The 17,828-nt window shown below is 37.1% G+C and overlaps 1 protein-coding gene across 1 annotated transcript; it reads right to left on the bottom strand.

The window, feature by feature from the left end:
• Window positions 1-10,821: 10,821 nt before the first annotated feature.
• Window positions 10,822-11,790, bottom strand: LOC109678943 (putative olfactory receptor 7A2). The gene has a single exon (XM_020154315.2). It carries the CDS (start codon window positions 11,788-11,790, stop codon window positions 10,822-10,824), a length of 969 nt encoding a protein of 322 aa, XP_020009904.2.
• Between the last annotated feature and the right edge of the window lie 6,038 nt (window positions 11,791-17,828).

Below are 17,828 nucleotides of genomic sequence, written 5' to 3'. Positions count from 1 at the left end.
GTTCCTCTGGGAAACAGATGTTCAGAGGTTGGAATAACAAGAAGAAATGTGTAAATAAGCAGGTATGGAAGAATAATAAATACAACCACTAGAGGTTTCCCTCAAAGGGTGCAATCCTCAGCTGGACAAGATATAGTGGTTCCTTCTTTAGTCCAAACTGACTAAGGGAACAATACTTTACCCCTTCCTGCTGTCCTGACTAGGAAGAGCATAAGTCTCCATCATCCACCATACAGGAGAGAATCCAGACCTACACACAGAAATCGTCTTCTCAAAGATCCCATCCAGATGAGACTGAAACTTTGGTGGTACTGACAACAGATGGCAATGGTAGAAAATGAAATAAATGCACTTACTGAATAACCTCCACAGGGTGAATCCTATTAAGAAAGAGGATAGATTGCAATGACAAGCACAGGATTTTTATATAGATTATGATAAATTGGTCTGTGCTCAGAGCCAGACTTTCAGTGTTCACATATTCCAAACTTTGAATAATCTTTTGAACATGCTTTTTTAATTCATTTTGTTACAATTTTGTTGAGCATTTTCAATACATATCATCAAGGACATTGACCTGAAATTGTATTTTGTTCTAAGATTTTTATTTTATTTTATTTACATTTCATTTTTATTGTTGTGCTGGGGATACATTATGGCATTTACAGATGTTCTTACATCTGTAAATTTACATCTGTTCTTCTTCAACTTCATGTGTACACTACCTACCATATTCAGTAGTAAAACTGATTAGCAAATACATAACTCTAAGTGAGTTCTACAGGGGAAGGCACTTTAGAATTAAAACCTTGATTAGTTGGACCTTGACATCGGAGAGAACCTGAAATATGGTTAGATGTATGTCTTCATTCTACATTGTATCTCTGTCTAAATTTTTAATCACACTCTAGTTATAATCAATGAAGCTTGGAGTTTTCTGTTTATGTGTGGGGGGTTATTCATTAAGAATTTATGGCATGTGTTACATTTAATTATTGAATTAGTTGTTTGGGTCATCCAGGAATGTGCCAGTGTTACCAATAAATCTGAATTTTCCCATTTTCGAAATAAAATTTCCACTCATTTCTGAATGCTGTCATAATCAATAGAAAAGTGTCAAGTAAACAGTATCAAACTCATCCATTCTGCTCAGGAACAACTTTGATCTTCATAATCAAGACAGATCATGCAGGGAACTTGAAATCCTGCTCAGTCTTTCAATTTTGGGTCATGAGCTTTCTTGCACAAACATCCATCTTCTTTTAGCTGGACTGTGACCTCCATACATAGTCTTTTTAAATAGAGTTATATCAAATAAACTTGAATAGAAGATTCATGGTGAGTGTTATCTTTAAATATAAAAGCAAATGACAAAACCCGAAAGTAACATGTTACCATAATTGCACTCAGGCTTATTGTTTTTGGTTAAATAAGGTTAGCAATTGGTGCAGAACATATTAAAAGCAAGTCACTTAATACACTGCCTTTATTATCAATACCACTATTCAGCGGGTTGCTCTGAGCTCTTCTGGTTCCCTTCTGTGTCTGCATTCACCTGAGGGTCAGCTGATAATGGCCAGTCTTCAAGGTATCTGGATTCTGCTGATGCTGGGTCATCTACAGTGGCTTTCATCTGGACACTGGCTTCTCCACAGTTCCTCTGCAGTTCCTATTCCTATCTTGGATTTGTCATGTGGTTGTGGCAGGATTCCTACTTATAGCCACAGAAGTGTCCTGAGAGGCCCTTGAGGTATGCCAACAACCCCAATTCATTCTATTGTCAAAGCAGATTAAAATCCCAAATCCTTCTCAAGCCTTGGAGAATGACTCCTTCCACTTCCCTTCTCAGCAGATGCATGACCTTCTTATAGAAAAGACTGAGCTCAAGGGAAAAGCACTCCTCAATTTTCAGGTTCCAAAAACTCCACAGAAACCAAAGCCTGCCTTTTTGTCATGAAATCAGTTGCATACACAGATTGAGAATATGCAAGACAGTGAGCCAGTAAAATTTTATGTAGAAAAGCAGGTCACAGACCACATTCAGCCACACACCATAGTTTGTCATTTTCTCTCAGAATAAAGAGGAATTATTGCAGTCTGAATATCTTGAACTTGAGGGTGGAGAAGTCCCTGGAGAATATGAAACTCAGAAGAGAAATAGCATAAAATGATGTACAAGGACATGTACCAGTGTCCTTTTCAGTGACAGATAGGTTTCATGACCACCAAGTCACTTACACAGAAATGAAAATATCCTTCTTCTTTGGTCCCCTGTGGCATTTCCTTGGGTCTGTCTGAGTTATTCTCCTGTAGATAGCTGTTCATATGAAACTTCCATCAGAGAATAAGAATGTACTGCAATTGAAAGGCAAGGAACATGTAAACATGCAACCTTGTTACTTTCTTTCCAAATTTGTCAGGTTTTCTTTTTTCTTCTTTCATATTGTACTAGCATATATTAATTACACAAATGGACTTAGTTACTATGTTTCTATGAATCCATATAATATACTTTGATCAAATTCCCCCTCTCCATTACTCTCTATTAAATACCTTCCCTCAGTTATAACAACCATAATGGACTTCATTTTTGTATTTTGTTTTATGCACACAAATTATTTCTATTATCCTCTCACTCTATTACCCTCTCCGTATGCCTATGCTTTCCCTCTAGTTCTCTAAAGAGTCCCAATTTAAAGTTCATGCCAGTTTGCAGATTTTGCATAAGAAAATATTTACAATGATTATGAGTAGGGTTTATTTCATTTAGTATGATCATCTCCACTTGTGTCCATGTGTTTTTAGCATTTCCTTCTATTTGTCATTCTTTTGTGTTTGCTCCTCACTTCCATATCTTCATAAAATACATAACAAATTCATGTGGAATGCAGGTTCCCCACTATCCTGTGAAACACCACATACTTTTCCTTCATTCTGTATTTTGGTACCAATTATTGAACATTACTCTGTTAGTCATCCATCTCATCTTTTCCAACTTCTAGTAATGATAATTCTAGATTCAAGCTGACTTATTTTAACCTCCATGTCAGAGAAAGAACATGTTGTATTATTCTTCCTATGTCTGGCTTATTTCACGTAAACTCCAGCTCCATCCAGTTTGTATCAAACAACAAGATTTTATTGTTATTTATGGCTGAATAATATTCCATGGGGTGTATATTCCCCCATTCTAAGTTTCTATCCATACATGAATGTGAATTGAACTTGAATCCACATATCAGAATAAGCGTGGGATTAAAGTTGTATTTTTGGAATGCTTATTTCTTTTTTAGTTTCATTGTCAAACCCAATATTAATGTGTTTGAATACTTATCTCTACCTCAAGTATCTTCTTAAATCAGTCTGCACTCACTTTTCTGGTGCAGATCCTATATTCAACCATCTCCTGTCTAATTTGCCTCCATTTCACATGCAAAAAAAAACATTGAGGATAAACCATTATCAAAATCTGTTCTAGATACTAAGTTTTCAAATGCAGATGAGATACAGTTCTGAATTTTAAACATGAATAACATACAGGTCTGCATTTCTAGTCAGTTGTATATCGTGTAAATTTTAAACATTTTTAAATTGAGTGGACTGAAAAGAAAGAGAAACAAAAAGGTGAGAGTATTCTGATTGTCATTTACATCAGCTCAGAACACATCTCCTTAAGTTACTACACAAGACAATATATCCAATGGTGGTCCACATAGCATCCATTCTGAGAATATGTGTAAACTATGAATAATATTATATATTCAGCAAACCTAAAACAAATTACTACTGTAGAAAGCTGGAAAATGTCAAACTGTAGTCATACAATGTTACAATGGCTAGATAAAAGCAAAAAAATGTGATCTAATATATGACTTGATGAGATGTAGCTAGGGCAGAAAAAACTCCTAATAAAGAGCCAAGTAATGACTTTCTTTTAAATATATAATAATGCAAGCAGTAAAAACATTTAAGCAGTAGGCCAGATTTTCTGGTCCTCAGTTTCATGCACATTGCTACTCATGATTGTCCTGCCATCCCACTTCACTGAAAGACACCATCTTGCTGAGACTCCTCTTTCTCTACCTGCTCCTCAAACTGTAGATGAAAGGATTCAGCACAGGAGTCAGTATACTGCAGAGCCTTGAGACCACCAACTGGTCCGAGAGGACAGAGGGGCTGCAGAACTGAAGAAGACCCCAAGGCCACTACAGCAGCTTGGATCTCAAATGTCCCTGACATGCACAGGAGCCCAAAGCTTTGAAGTTATTTTGGTACTTATGAAGAGGTTAAACTTAGAATGTTTAAGAGGTGGATCCTGGTACAAGGCCTTAGGTCATTGAAACACACACTTAAAATACATGTGGGACACTATTTTCCTGTTTCTTTTCCACTTTTTGGCCATAAACTGAGCGTCCTCTATATGTTCTCAGTCCCTCGTGTGTACTGCCTCACCAAAAGCACAAAGCCATAGAACCAGCTCATCATAGACTGGAATCACAAATGCTGTGAGCCCAAATAAGCCTCCTCTGTGTATAATTTAATGATATCACATATTTTATTTCAGTAATGAATAGCTGATTAACAAATCCAATGCCATGGAACCAGGAGATCAACGAGTGGTGAGCTCTACATTTAGAAAAACTTTGTAGTTGCCTGTACTGCATAAAATTATCAGGATGACATAAAAAAATCTGAGAATTAAAGAAAATCCTGAAGAGAAAATGCCAGTGACCACTTAGAATGATAGTCACAATCACACTACAATGTAACTGGTGAGAGTATCAGAACAGGTAAGCTTTGGGAATTTAAAAACATCAGAAAACAAGGAAAAGGTAAGTTTGTGCAACAGAGAAGAAACTGAAGATGTTCTCCTGTGTCTATTTTGACATTGATCTGAAAACAATTTCCTCAGAGACTTCTCTATATCTATTTTATCACAACATGCCCAGAATGATAAAAGTTACAGTCTATTGCCAGCATGACTGCATTCAACAACACAATGTTACGGAAATTTTCAACATAATAATATCATTGGTGTTTGAGTATGAAAGTCCTCCACAAGCCTACTTGTCATCTTGTGGTCACTGAGAAATTTATTGGATCCTGAGGTCTCTGAGCTAATCAATTTATTATCCCTTAATAGATTCTTCATGGAATGGCATTGTTGGAAGATCATGACAACTATAAAGTGGGGGCCTAGATGGAGGGAGAATGTCACTGGGAGTATGCACAGGAAAGATGTATTTCGTCTCCTGTCCTTTGCTCTTTTCTCTCTTCTTCCTTTATATCACGAGGTGAGGAACTTTGCCCCACCACATCCTCTGTGGTGTTCTGCTTCATCACAGCCCAGAAACAAGGTAGTCATACAACCTTGTAATAAATCAGCTAAAACCCTGAGCCTTTACATTGTTTCTCATATTTTTCACAGTGATGAAAAGTGACTAACAGAGATATGTCTTGACACCATACAGTTAAATGGGTTACAATGAAAGGAAATTGAGTCAAAAAATAGTTAAACAAGAAGAATTTGAAATGCTTAAACACAACTTGCTTGGATCAATATACTTTTCTAACTTTAATATTTAACTAAAAAATTTTTGTTTCTGTTAATTGTATCTTTACATGCAGTAGTAAGACACAGCAATGAGATAGTCAACTACTTTTGCCTTGTTTCCATAGTAGTAACATGTAATAGAAAACAGACATTGGCCTTTCTGAACTGGGCTAGCTTAGCTTAATATAATGAGTTAAGACTTTCCATTATAAGGGGGATTACAATTAAAATACTGTGTCCTACAGCTGGGGACATTGGTGGAGGGTAGCATAGTGGTACTGTGCTTCTCTTGCATGATGGAGGACCTGAGCACCATCCCCAGCCTTCAAAACAAAACAAAACAAAAGCAAAGTGCTGTGTATATAAAATATATAATGAATATATATATGATAATGCCATGAGTTGTAAAAGTGAATGTAGAGGTTGGGAATATGAGGGAGGGATCATGAAATCTAGAGACTTATTACCAACCGAGGGAGAGAAAAGTTGGTGACCAGGGTTGTGGATTTTATCTCGGAGGAAAGTCAGCTCTAGGGAGGACAAGTGGGAGGCTGGGAACTCCACACACAGTGCTACTCTAACCCTGCTTCACACAGAAGTCTCCCCACCCTCCCTCTGTCATTTCACAGCCTGAAAACATGGGGGCTGCAGGCAGCTCCTTGCTGGGCATCAGGTCTCTGCACAGGTTGGTTCAGACTGCAGGCTCAGCCCTACCCAAGGGGATAGAGGAGATGGAGGGCCCAGGAGTACTGGCATGGGACTCCATGAGAGCTCCTGTTGACCAAGAGCACAGGTTAAAAAAAAAGCACCTCCAACCTCAGCATTTCCCACATTTGGAGAGTCCTAGCCTCTTCACAGTGGCTCAGTGTTTGTCACAGAGGACAGATTACAGCACTGTCATGCCGTCATCTTCATGGCCACAAAGTCTGTGACCAAAATATGCAGGGACCTTCAAGTTCTGTTCATGGTCACACCCATTCTCTCAATACCCACTTCAAGCTTCTTTTTCAGCAGCACATCTGATTGGATCATTCACATAGCTCTACCCCTCTTGTTTGAAAGACAGTGTGGAGGGCCAGGTAGGTACATTTGATTTCCCTGTGGTCAGAACCTGGCCCTGCCAGCCATGTTTCCATTTGACCTGAACTTGGTTCCACCCCAGAATCCAGACTGGTGTCCCTTAGCTTCTTCTGAACATGGCACACAGTGTGCACAGGGACTTCCTGATCCTTTGCATATGGGTTGTCCATCTAGTCCTACCCAAGAGGGAAGCCGAGCCCAAGTCAGAGCAGAACAGCAGTTTCTCATGTGCTCTGAGTCCACTTTTGAAATTGTGTTATTTGGCAAATCAGACATTGAAAAGTGACCAGATCACATGTACCTGAGTCTGGTTCCATTTTCATTTGGGGGGAAAGCTGAACAACCTAGCCCTCTTATTGGTATAGCCAAAAAGAAGCTAAGTGTTCTACAAAGTTGCAAGACATGCAGTTTACACTGGAAGGATAGTTACATATTTAATCATATTTAATAATTTATGTACTTATTTGTTTATTTCAAGATTTAGGGTCTGTTAAACTTTGCCAAACTGGCCTGAACTTCAGATTCCTCCTGCCTCCTCCTTCATAGATGGGATTACAGGCATGCACCACCATTTCTAGGCAGTTTAGGTATTTTAAACTATGAAAAAATTCGCCATGTTTGTTAGCTTTCTCTCATTTTGGCAAAATAGATGAGAATATAAACTTAATAGTGGAAGTTTTATTTTGGTGAACAGTATCAGAAGTTTTAGTCCAGGAACACCTTAATATGACATAATATAGTGTGTGTGTGTGTGTGTGTGTGTGTGTGTGTGTGTGTGAGTGTTATCTGAATTATGGCACAGTCCTTGCACCATGCTTGCACCAATCATAGCAGTCCCTTACGCAGAAAAGGATTATGTACTAACTACTGTCTTTCTACTGTGCCTCATAGCATGGGTAAAAGTGGCTGCAGGTTCATCTAGACATCACTAAGGTTACTAATGGCAAAAGGTTCATCAAAAGCTACTTGAAATAACTATAGCTGGGATGGTGCCCTCAGGAGCTGGAGCTGTAAACTTAGCAACAGCTGTGGCTATACTGTAGCTTTTTCATGGTCTTTAAGGATAGTTGAAAGTATCCAGGGCTTTTAGGGTGGAAGTCAGGCTGACTGATTCATTGATGGTCCTTTGCTCAAGGCAGCCAGGGCACCAGATATAGGTTAAGACATATCAACTAAGGGGTGAAATTTCCCTGACTCCCAACATCATAAGTTGTTTTGCCAGAAATAAACATTGAACAGGATGATTACACCAAAGGCTTGTAATTAACATTAGGAGTGCTTTAACAGTGTTTAAGAGTGCTCCAACAATGCTGACTCCTACCCACTCCTCAGGGAGAGATCAATCCCTAGGTCTGTCTCAATTGGGGGCAATGCTTGAAGGGGAATTTGGGAGCCCAGTATCTTTCTGTCCCATTTTCACTTTATTAGCAGTTTTTCTCCACCCAGTGCAGTCCAATGTGCACACTCTGCAAAGGAAAACACTAACGAAACCAATGAATCAGGATCTGAAACTTCCAAGTGGTGCCAAACTAAACCTGCTCTGTTTATAAATTAATTGATTTGGGTATTTGTTACAGTAAAAGAAAGCTACCTAAAAGCCATTGAATATGGAAATTGATCAGATGTGAGACCCATGGGTGGGAAAGGCTTCAGCAGGTCCCCAGCTGATGAAAAACTCTGGGTAGAGGATATAATCTCAGAATAAGAGAAGAAATCCAGGCAGAGGGAAAACCACTAAGGCAGTGGTCACAGAACAACAGGATGAGAATAAGGGATAGGTGAGGGTCAGGACTTTAGGAAGATGTCAGACAGCGTGGGATTTCCATGATTATGTGGAAGGGAAGAGTTATATGATGTTTTCTTGTGCAAAATTCACACTTCTATATCAAACTTCCGTCTGTACTATCTCCCTCAACCTCTCCACATCACATGGTGTCATAATAATGGAAGGTTAGATGATAACATTTGTTACTGTCCCAATTTCCTTTCTTTAGATTAACCTGAAAACAAACCATCACAGACTGCTGTATGCCTATGTGTTGGTACAATGTACATATTTGCAGAGAAAGAGCCCACTATCAACATTATTGCCATATTATTTATCTATTTGTATCAGCAAAAAATATGCTAGCATAATTTTAAGCATTGGATATTATTATGGTATGAGTATTTTGTATTTAGTTACCAGCCAAAGGACTTTTAGAACCTGAGGGCTCTGATCCACTCAAAAGTTGAATCTCTTTATGGATGAAACAATTGGCATCATTAGAAAATGTTGGAAAGTAGGAGGTGGATCCTAGTTGGAGAAATTAGATCAGATGGTCATGCTCTGGAAAGATGGATCTTCTCTTCTGCTCCTTTCTTTTATATCTCTACTTGTGGGCCACCATGAAATGCTCCATGAAATGCTCTGTGATGTTCTGCCTCACCACAGTCTAGAAATAATGGAGGCTAAAAACCTCTAAAATCAGGAGCCAGAATAAATCTTGTATCCTTCATATATTTGTCGAAGCAATGAAAAATTTATTAACAAAATTGTCACAACACATTGACCATCTGTATGAAAATGAAAAGGATTAGTGAGTTTAGGAGGAAAAGGAAAACATGTCAAACTTTGAATCACTTAAAAACAGCTTGCTCTGAAAACTTTATTTTCTCACTTGTAATTTTAATTAGTTATTAATTTTGACATGTGTAAATTAACCTGCATTAGAAAAAAATGATACAGAGAGAGTGTGAACCCTTTTGTCATTTTCCACAATGGTAACATCAACCAAAACTATGATGTAATATCACACAAGGAAACGACAGCAGAAGAAAAAAGAAACCTACACAGCCATGTTTATTGTCTCACTATTCACAGCACACAACACAAGGGATCAGTCCACAGGCCATCATAAGAAGAACAGATAAATAATATGTGGTGTATTCACACAATGGAGTATTAGTCAGCTGTAAAGATGAATGGAATCTGTCATTTGAGGTAATGTGAATCAAAATGAACAACTTGAGTGAAATAAGCCAGATTCAGAATAACAAGTATCACTTGTTCTCTCCCTTACATTTGAAGTTTTAAAAAAGGTGACCTGAATGAAGAGTAGTGATTACATGAAGGTGGGAAGAGTTGAGAAGTTGAGTGAAAAGAGGCTAGATTGGATCAGTGTATAATTATTCATGTGTGGAAATACCACTTCATTTTATTAACATGTACAATTGATACAGGTTGAAAGAAAATATAATTTAATAAAAAAAATTACAGCAATTCAAGAATATCATGTATTGGTCTTCAATGACCACATCTACCTCCCTCACTTACCAGTGCCTGACTCCTAAGAACCACAAATCTCTTCCTATATTCCACATTGTAATCATGTTAACAATGCTATCTTGAGTAAAAAATATCCAACTGGGATATATGGGGGTAGGGTAGATAACTCTGGTGTTTGTGATGCCTATGACTGTAGTAGGCACCAAAGACATCAAGTTGAAATTGAAACAAGACCCTAAATATGAGAAAACATCTAATTATGAGATACAAAAACTAATATGCTAAATTCTACTTTATTCTACAAATATTACACATTTATTCTCATATTCAAATTGCATAACAAAAATTTCCATGAGTACAAAATGAAGGGCTTGCTTTTGGTGGTAACCAATGGGAGAGGGAGGGTGAAAGGAGAGGCCAAAGCCAGCTGAATATGATAAAGGTATATTATATGACTATATTAATATAGAATATTAAAACCTGTTAAAATTCTTAAAACAGGAAGCAAGCAGACAAAAAGAGAAGTATATGGGGTGAATTTGACCAAGGTTCATTGGTGCACATATGGATGTATCATGTTGAACTCATGTTATATGAATTCATTCATATGCAGTAATAAAAAAGAAGTGGAAAGTTATTACTGACATATGCTTCATATGGAATTTAAAATTCCAAAAATATATCCTATAGAATTAAAAGGAATTTCCAAGTATTTTGAGTCCAATGTTGGGAAAACACCAGCAAAATTGGAAAATGATGCAATGACGGCATGTCATAGAGAGCAGAATGAGCAATAAAGTGAAATTTCTATTTGAATTATACAGAGAAAAAGAAACTCCAGAAATAAAATAGAATGACTAAGTTCTACATCCATTATCAAAGATTTCCAAGTCTGACCATGAGGCTTTAAGTCCTGCAATCATGGACACTTATTTGTTCTCAGAACAGTTGGTCCACTGATTATATGTATCTCAGAAAGTCTTTTCAGAGCGCTCTTTATGTCCTTATTCCTGAGACTGTAGATGAAAGGATTCAGCATGGGGGTGACTACCGTGTACATCGCTGAGGCTATTGCAGTGGAGTGTGAAGTTTGAGTCATAGAAGAACTGAGGTATACACCTAGGCTTGTGCAATAAAATAATGAAACAACTGAGAGGTGAGATGCACATGTGGAAAATGCTTTGTACTTCCCTTGAGCTGATGATATTGCACGGATGGAGGAAACTATCTTACAGTAGGAATAAAGGATGCCGGTGAGGGGACCACCACCCAGTAGCACAGCTCCAAAATATGTCACTACATTATAAAGAAATGAGTCAGAACAGGCAAGTTGGACCACCTGATTCACTTCACAGAAAAAGTGTGGAATTTTGGAGTGTCCACAAAAGGACATTTGTAATACTATTAAGCTTTGTAAGATGGAATAGAGGGAATTCACCAGCCAGGACAAAAAAACCAGGAACACACAGAGTTGGGGGTTCATGATGACTGTGTAATGCAGGGGGTGGCAGATGGCCACAAAGCGGTCATAGGCCATCGCTGTCAGCAGAAAAATGTCCAACATAATAAAGAGTATAAAGAAATGCATTTGTGTGATGCAGGATTTATAGGTAATTGTCTTTCTCTGGGTCTGTATGTTCACCAGCATTCTTGGGATGATGGTGGAGGTTAAACAGATGTCTACAAAGGACAGGTTGGAGAGGCAGAAATACATGGGTGTGTGAAGGTAGGAGACTGAGATCGTGGCCAGGATGATAAGCAGGTTTCCAAACATGGTGACCTGGTACATGACCAGGAATAGTCCAAAGAGAACAGGCTGCAAACTGGGGTTCTCTGAAATTCCAAGAAGTATAAATTCTGAAATCTTTGTGTCATTCTGTGGACCCATTTGGTTGATGTGACTAACATTAAAACGAAAATAAAGACATGACACAATTATGCAATAACATAACAGAAATACTTGTATATTCTATAATCAAGATTTGAGCTACTGGGTTTTGCATGTGAATCTTCTTCACTTGTTATTTCTTATTTACAAATCTAGTCCAACTCAGCATTTTGCAAAGCAGTCATGCAATACAAAGTTTATACACTAATTTATCATACACTAGAAAAATATAATTTATATTGGTCATGTTGTAGGCTGTGTTCACGGAACGAGGATTGATGCGTGGCAAAAAAGCAAGTGTTCCTGAAACCAGTGAGGGAGAAATAAGACCAGTAAGTGTAAGAAAATACATTTAGGTAAATAAATTATCGATAAAAATGACAGTGGTTGACTGGTACAATCAAGGAAAATGGAGATATAAAGGATAAAGTACATAGGAATTGTAATATTTTTTGGATTTTCAGGCATAATCAGCACTTTGCAAAGAAACCCCAGGAAGCCAGGGAGAAATTCACTAAATCATGCCTAGAAGTCTGTTGGAATGGATGAGTTCCCTGAGCAACTTCCTTGATTCAAGGTCAACATGAACACCATGTGACTAGGAAGATGAGAAAGAAGGAGAGTGCTAAGAGCTTTTGGTGGGAAATAATGAAAAAAATGTATCCATTGCTGCTGAAGCTCCAGACATAAGTGGTCAGTCTAGCCAGATGTTCTTGCATTTGCATTTTGGGATTTTTTTGTCCTTCTTGGAGAACAGGTTTATTTTTTAACATTTTCATTAGTATATGACATTTGTACATATTGTTTATTGTGAAATTTCCATATTTACATATCTTGTACCCAGGTTTGTTTCATCTCCTCCATTATCTCCCTCCTACCCCATTCCCCATCTTAAAATGACTTCAACACATTTCAGTGTTCCACATTCATACATATAGAGAAGGCACCTCAACCATATTTGCCTCCTTAATCCTCTTCATTTACCCTCCTCTCCCATTATTAACTTCCTCTCCCATTATTACCCTCTCTTAACATGACCTGCTTTATATTCCTATCTTTCATTGTTGCAATCTCTGTTTATTGTTCAGGAAGTGATGTCAGGGCATTTTACCTATAAATATATTATGCTTTAATCAGTCAACCCCCTCAATTATTTTTACTTAATCATTTTCCCCTACCCAGTATTGTCCAACTGTTTCGTGTGCAGTTTGTAGTTCAGTACACATATGATATGATTCAGGTAATCCATTCCCTATCATTCTTTTTTCTTTTTCTTCTCCCTTGGCCTCCTCTAAAAGTCCCATTTTTTGAAGCATGTTCTATATACATACATGCATGTGTATGTGTGTGTGTGTATGAAAATGTTTGCATTTGTATTACATTAACTGCAAAGGTGCCTTGTGAATTGGAGTACATCCCTTTTTTTATGTTTCATTATGTTCTGACCTTTGTATTATGGGTTCCTTTTTGGAATATACTAAGCCCAGGTTCTATTTTTCCTTAACCTACCCTCACTTTTAAGGGGTAGACATACACCCCAGTTGAAGTAATGTCACAGACCATGCATGGTCTTCCCGGACTTTGTTTATTTCATGCTATTCTCACCACCAGGCTCACTATGACAAAGGACAGCACACCAGGCATGCTTTCTTTATCAAGTCTTTCCAGAGAAATAGTGAAGTAAACAGAGAAATCTACATTGCAAATTTGCAACACATATTTAAACATGAGGCTCCATTTTGATATAGTCATTTTGATCCAGTATTCAAAGAAATATAGAAATTTCAGCTGGGTGTGTAGACCTGTGATACAACTTACCTGGTGTAAGCAAGGTCCTGGTTTCCATACCCACCACTGAAAGACAAATCTAAGAAGAAATTTCTCAGTTGGACAGAGAGACAGAGATGAGAGAGAGAGAGAGAAAGAAAAAGTGAGCGAGAGAGAGAATCACAGACAAAATGACTCTGATGGGGAAAACTTCTAATTTTCTAATTACAGATCCAGACATATCCCCTTGAGGACTATCAAAATATAACAAATCAAAAGATAAAGAAAGTGATATATTTTGGGTAGCTTGACACAGACTAAACCTCCAATGGACAAATAAAACAACCTAATAGAGAATGATAAATAAAAATTTTCCCAAAAGAAAGCAACAGAATTTGGGCAGTTTTTAAATGAAGTATTAAAAGAGATTTTTTCTGCAAAACTCAGTATTGATTTGGTTAGATGGGTTTCAATGATTTATTTCATTTTAAATGAAACACAATAATTGTTCATATATGTAATGACATATGACACTTCAGAACATACATGCATGATATAATTATCCAGTTAGGGTAATTAGCATTTCCATCCCCTCAACAATTCATTATTTGGTTGTGATTGAGAATATTCTAAATTCCCCTTCTACCTATTTTAAATATCCATGTCATTGTCAATTGTGACGTCTGCACTATGAACACAAAAACAAAACATACTTCTTATATCTATCTGCATCTTTGCACCCACCTATCAACATTTCCCTGTTCTACCTCACTTCCGAGGGTCTGCTAAGCACTATCCTCCAATCGAATTCTGTGAGACCAAGATTTTAGATTTCACAGGAAACCCAGGTGGTGTTTCTTTTTCTAGTGAATAGGTTTTTTTCATGCACAATAGCTGAGAAGACAGATCTCATTCCCATTCCCTTGTGTGATCTCCTCTCTGTGTTATTTCAGGGTTTCAGTTACGAACTAGAAAAAAATCCACTGGGCACACTCCAGACCTGACTGTGCTGTCATCCAACATATGAAGATTTCGCAGTGCGTGCACTATAAATTCTCTACACACATGATGATTCTTCCATTTTCCACTGAATAGAATCTTGCATTGGCTGATCCCTGAGGACACTGCATATCACACACACACACACACACACACACACACACACACACATTTACTTCGCTGTGCTACGTCTCAACATCGTGACACAAGAACCGAATTAGCACAGACTTCACCTGCTTTGTTCATTGTTCTCTGTTCACAAAGGAATATGAATATGTCTGTGTTTGAGAGAATAAATTCTCTAAAAAGATGTGAAATTGAATAATTGCAGGGAAGAACAGATTAAATTGAATGATGTCAAAATAAGTGCAGTAAAGAAACACAGTGGAAAATCAAGAATTAAGTGAAAGTAGATATATAACACATTGAAAATTAAATTGTCAAAGACCTATATATTAAAGTATATAATTAAAATGTTCCTCAAGTTATTGAGATAGGGTTTAAATGCTCAATTGATATTTGTTGAATGAATCAGGAATTATGCCTTAGTGTATAGTGACATTTAAAACTGACAAAGTAATTTATGTTAATTGGCTTGCAGAAACTTGTATAATAAAGTAGAAGCTGACATAAACACCTTTTTATCCTGAAGGAAATTAAGTTGGTGCCCTAGCTCACTTATCTGACAAAAATCAAAGATACGTAGAACCTCAGTATGAAAGTGAACAATGCATTTTAGATGGATAGCAAGAAAACGGCATATAATGGTGGTGTTAGGAAAAAATTATCTTGAAAAATGAAAGAAACTCAGAAGTAAGAAGGCATTTTTTTCTTAACAGAATTTAAGTTTGGGGAGGAAATTTTCACTCCAAAAGTAGGTAGACAAATAGAAAACTGTAAACTTTTGTTTAAATGCTGCCAACTGTGAAATGTGGTAAATAGCTAATGAAAAGTTTGCTCCATTTAAGAAATAAGAAGTGCCCTTGTGTCACTATGTGTCCCTCCACAGGTAAGGCTCTGTGTCTCTTTTCCACCTGATTAAATACAAAGGTCCTTGGACACTTGTTTCACTTACACTCAACACACTTTAAGCCTCTCAGTCCCTCTTCTAACTGGGCTTTCATTGCCAACACTTTATTGTCAACAGTCACCCGGCATTCTGAGTCTGATGTTCACCTTCCTTTCTATGATGGTAAATAAACACATCAATGAATTAAACAAGCAAGCTACAGCTGTCTGCCTTCCCTGGGCTTGGCTGCATTGACTTTCAAGTGACCTCAGGTAAATGTTCTTCTCTCCCATTTCTCAAAAGCTCTCCTGCAGCACCTGCTGGGCTCTCAGACTCACCTAGATGCATTTTGTGAAATCATGGTCTCCCTGTGGAAGTCCAAGTCCCTGTCTGAATAGTTGACCATGGAGACTCATCTCATGTAGGCAGACAGGATGCTGGAAGAGTTGAACATCAGTCTCCAAGCAGATGAGGGCTCCAAAGCAAACCACTATGTCAATCAGAAAAAGATTGTTCTCACTGAATGACCACAGCCTGGGTGATATTTACAGCTCTGGACCTCAGGTCCCTAAGCACATCTCCCTCTGGGTTTTCCAATGCTAAACACATCATTTAGGGACATGGCTCTGCACTGAAAAAATTTTATTTTTTTGTTGATTCTCTGTTCCCAAGGCATATAGTTAAATGTACAATTAGCTTTTATTCCTTGTTCTACAAAAACTCTTCTACTTTCTGGAATTCTAAACTCATAACATGATTCCAAATCTCAGCATTAACTCCAAATTCTCAAATAAAAGGACCTATCTAGACTGGGTCCTTTGGCTCCCAAAAGCCTTGACTATTGTTCATACACCACATCTGATATCTCAAAATATTTACTAATCTTTCTTCAACAAGGAGATTGTCTGTGGTCACTTCATTTAAAAAATCCCTGACTTCACACTTTATGCAAAAAATTTAAATATCTAGTGTATAACTCAAGTTGAGATCTACTAATCATGCATTTATAAGCAGTTTTAAAATTCAAAGAGATATATTTAAATCATTTTATGTACACCACCCTTGAATTAACAACCAATAAAAATTCTTTTTAAATTAAACTCCATTTCTTGGTCTGAACTATGGCAAATGTCATTGTATGTTGCTTTTTAAAAAATTTTTGTAATGGTCATTGTATATTCTGCAAATGAGATCAAAACACTTAAAAGTGCTTAAGTATTCTTTCCAGAGGACCTCATTATCAGTTAAAATCCAAATATACATATATATATATGTGTATATTATATATATATGTTTAATTATTTCTTCATTTATTTATTTATTTTGTCAGTACAGGAGTTTAAACTCACATTTATTAGGCAGGCTCTCTACAACTTGACCCCCTATTCACTCTAACAGAATGGACACCAGGAAGACAAGCACTACCTGCCTGAAGTATAGCAGTGGACATTCGTGGATTCAGTGGATACATAAATGATTTGATAAGACCACTGCTTTGTCTCTAGCTCTGTGCACCTTACTCAAAATATTTTTTGACTATTCAGGGTGTTTTCTGCTTCTACATAATTTTATGACAGCTGTCTACATTTCTGTGAGGAGTGTCCTTCTTGTTTGGATAAGATTTGTATTAAATCCAAACATCACTTTGTCTAGTGTGGACATTTTTATACCATTGATACTCCCCAGCCATGAATATAGGAACTCTACTATTGTTTAAATCCTCTTCAACTTCTCTCATCAATGTTTTATGCTTTTATTATAAAGATCTTTCACCTCTCTCTAGGTAATGTACAACTATCATATATGTGATTGCTTTATTTTTCAGGTAGCTCATTCTGGTATATGAAATAGATATTTATTTATGTACTTTATCCTGAAGCCTTGATGAATGTATTAATCACTTTTAGAGATTTTTTTCTGAAACATTTAAGCTTAACCTGTTATGTTTTTATTTTTTTGTATATTAATTATAAACAGGGTTTTTGTTGTGATGATTCCATACATACGTATATTATACTTTGATCATCCACTTCCTCTGTTACTGTTTTGTCCTCCCTTCCCAAATCCTATCCCTTATTTAAAAAAATTACTAGGTTTTATTATGACATTTCCAGGTCTGCATATAACACACTTTGTTCTGTTCACCCCCATCATGCTGTCATTCCACCCTTCCCTTTCCCAAGCCCTCTCAAAAGCAGCGCCTTTTATGTTTATGTCCTTTTTAAGTCAAGAGTCTGCATGTGAAAGAAAGCATGAGATATTT

Source organism: Castor canadensis, chromosome 14 (assembly GCF_047511655.1).
Source record: "Castor canadensis chromosome 14, mCasCan1.hap1v2, whole genome shotgun sequence".
Classification (NCBI taxonomy): domain Eukaryota; kingdom Metazoa; phylum Chordata; class Mammalia; order Rodentia; family Castoridae; genus Castor; species Castor canadensis.
This window is presented reverse-complemented; position numbering and strand designations above follow the sequence as displayed.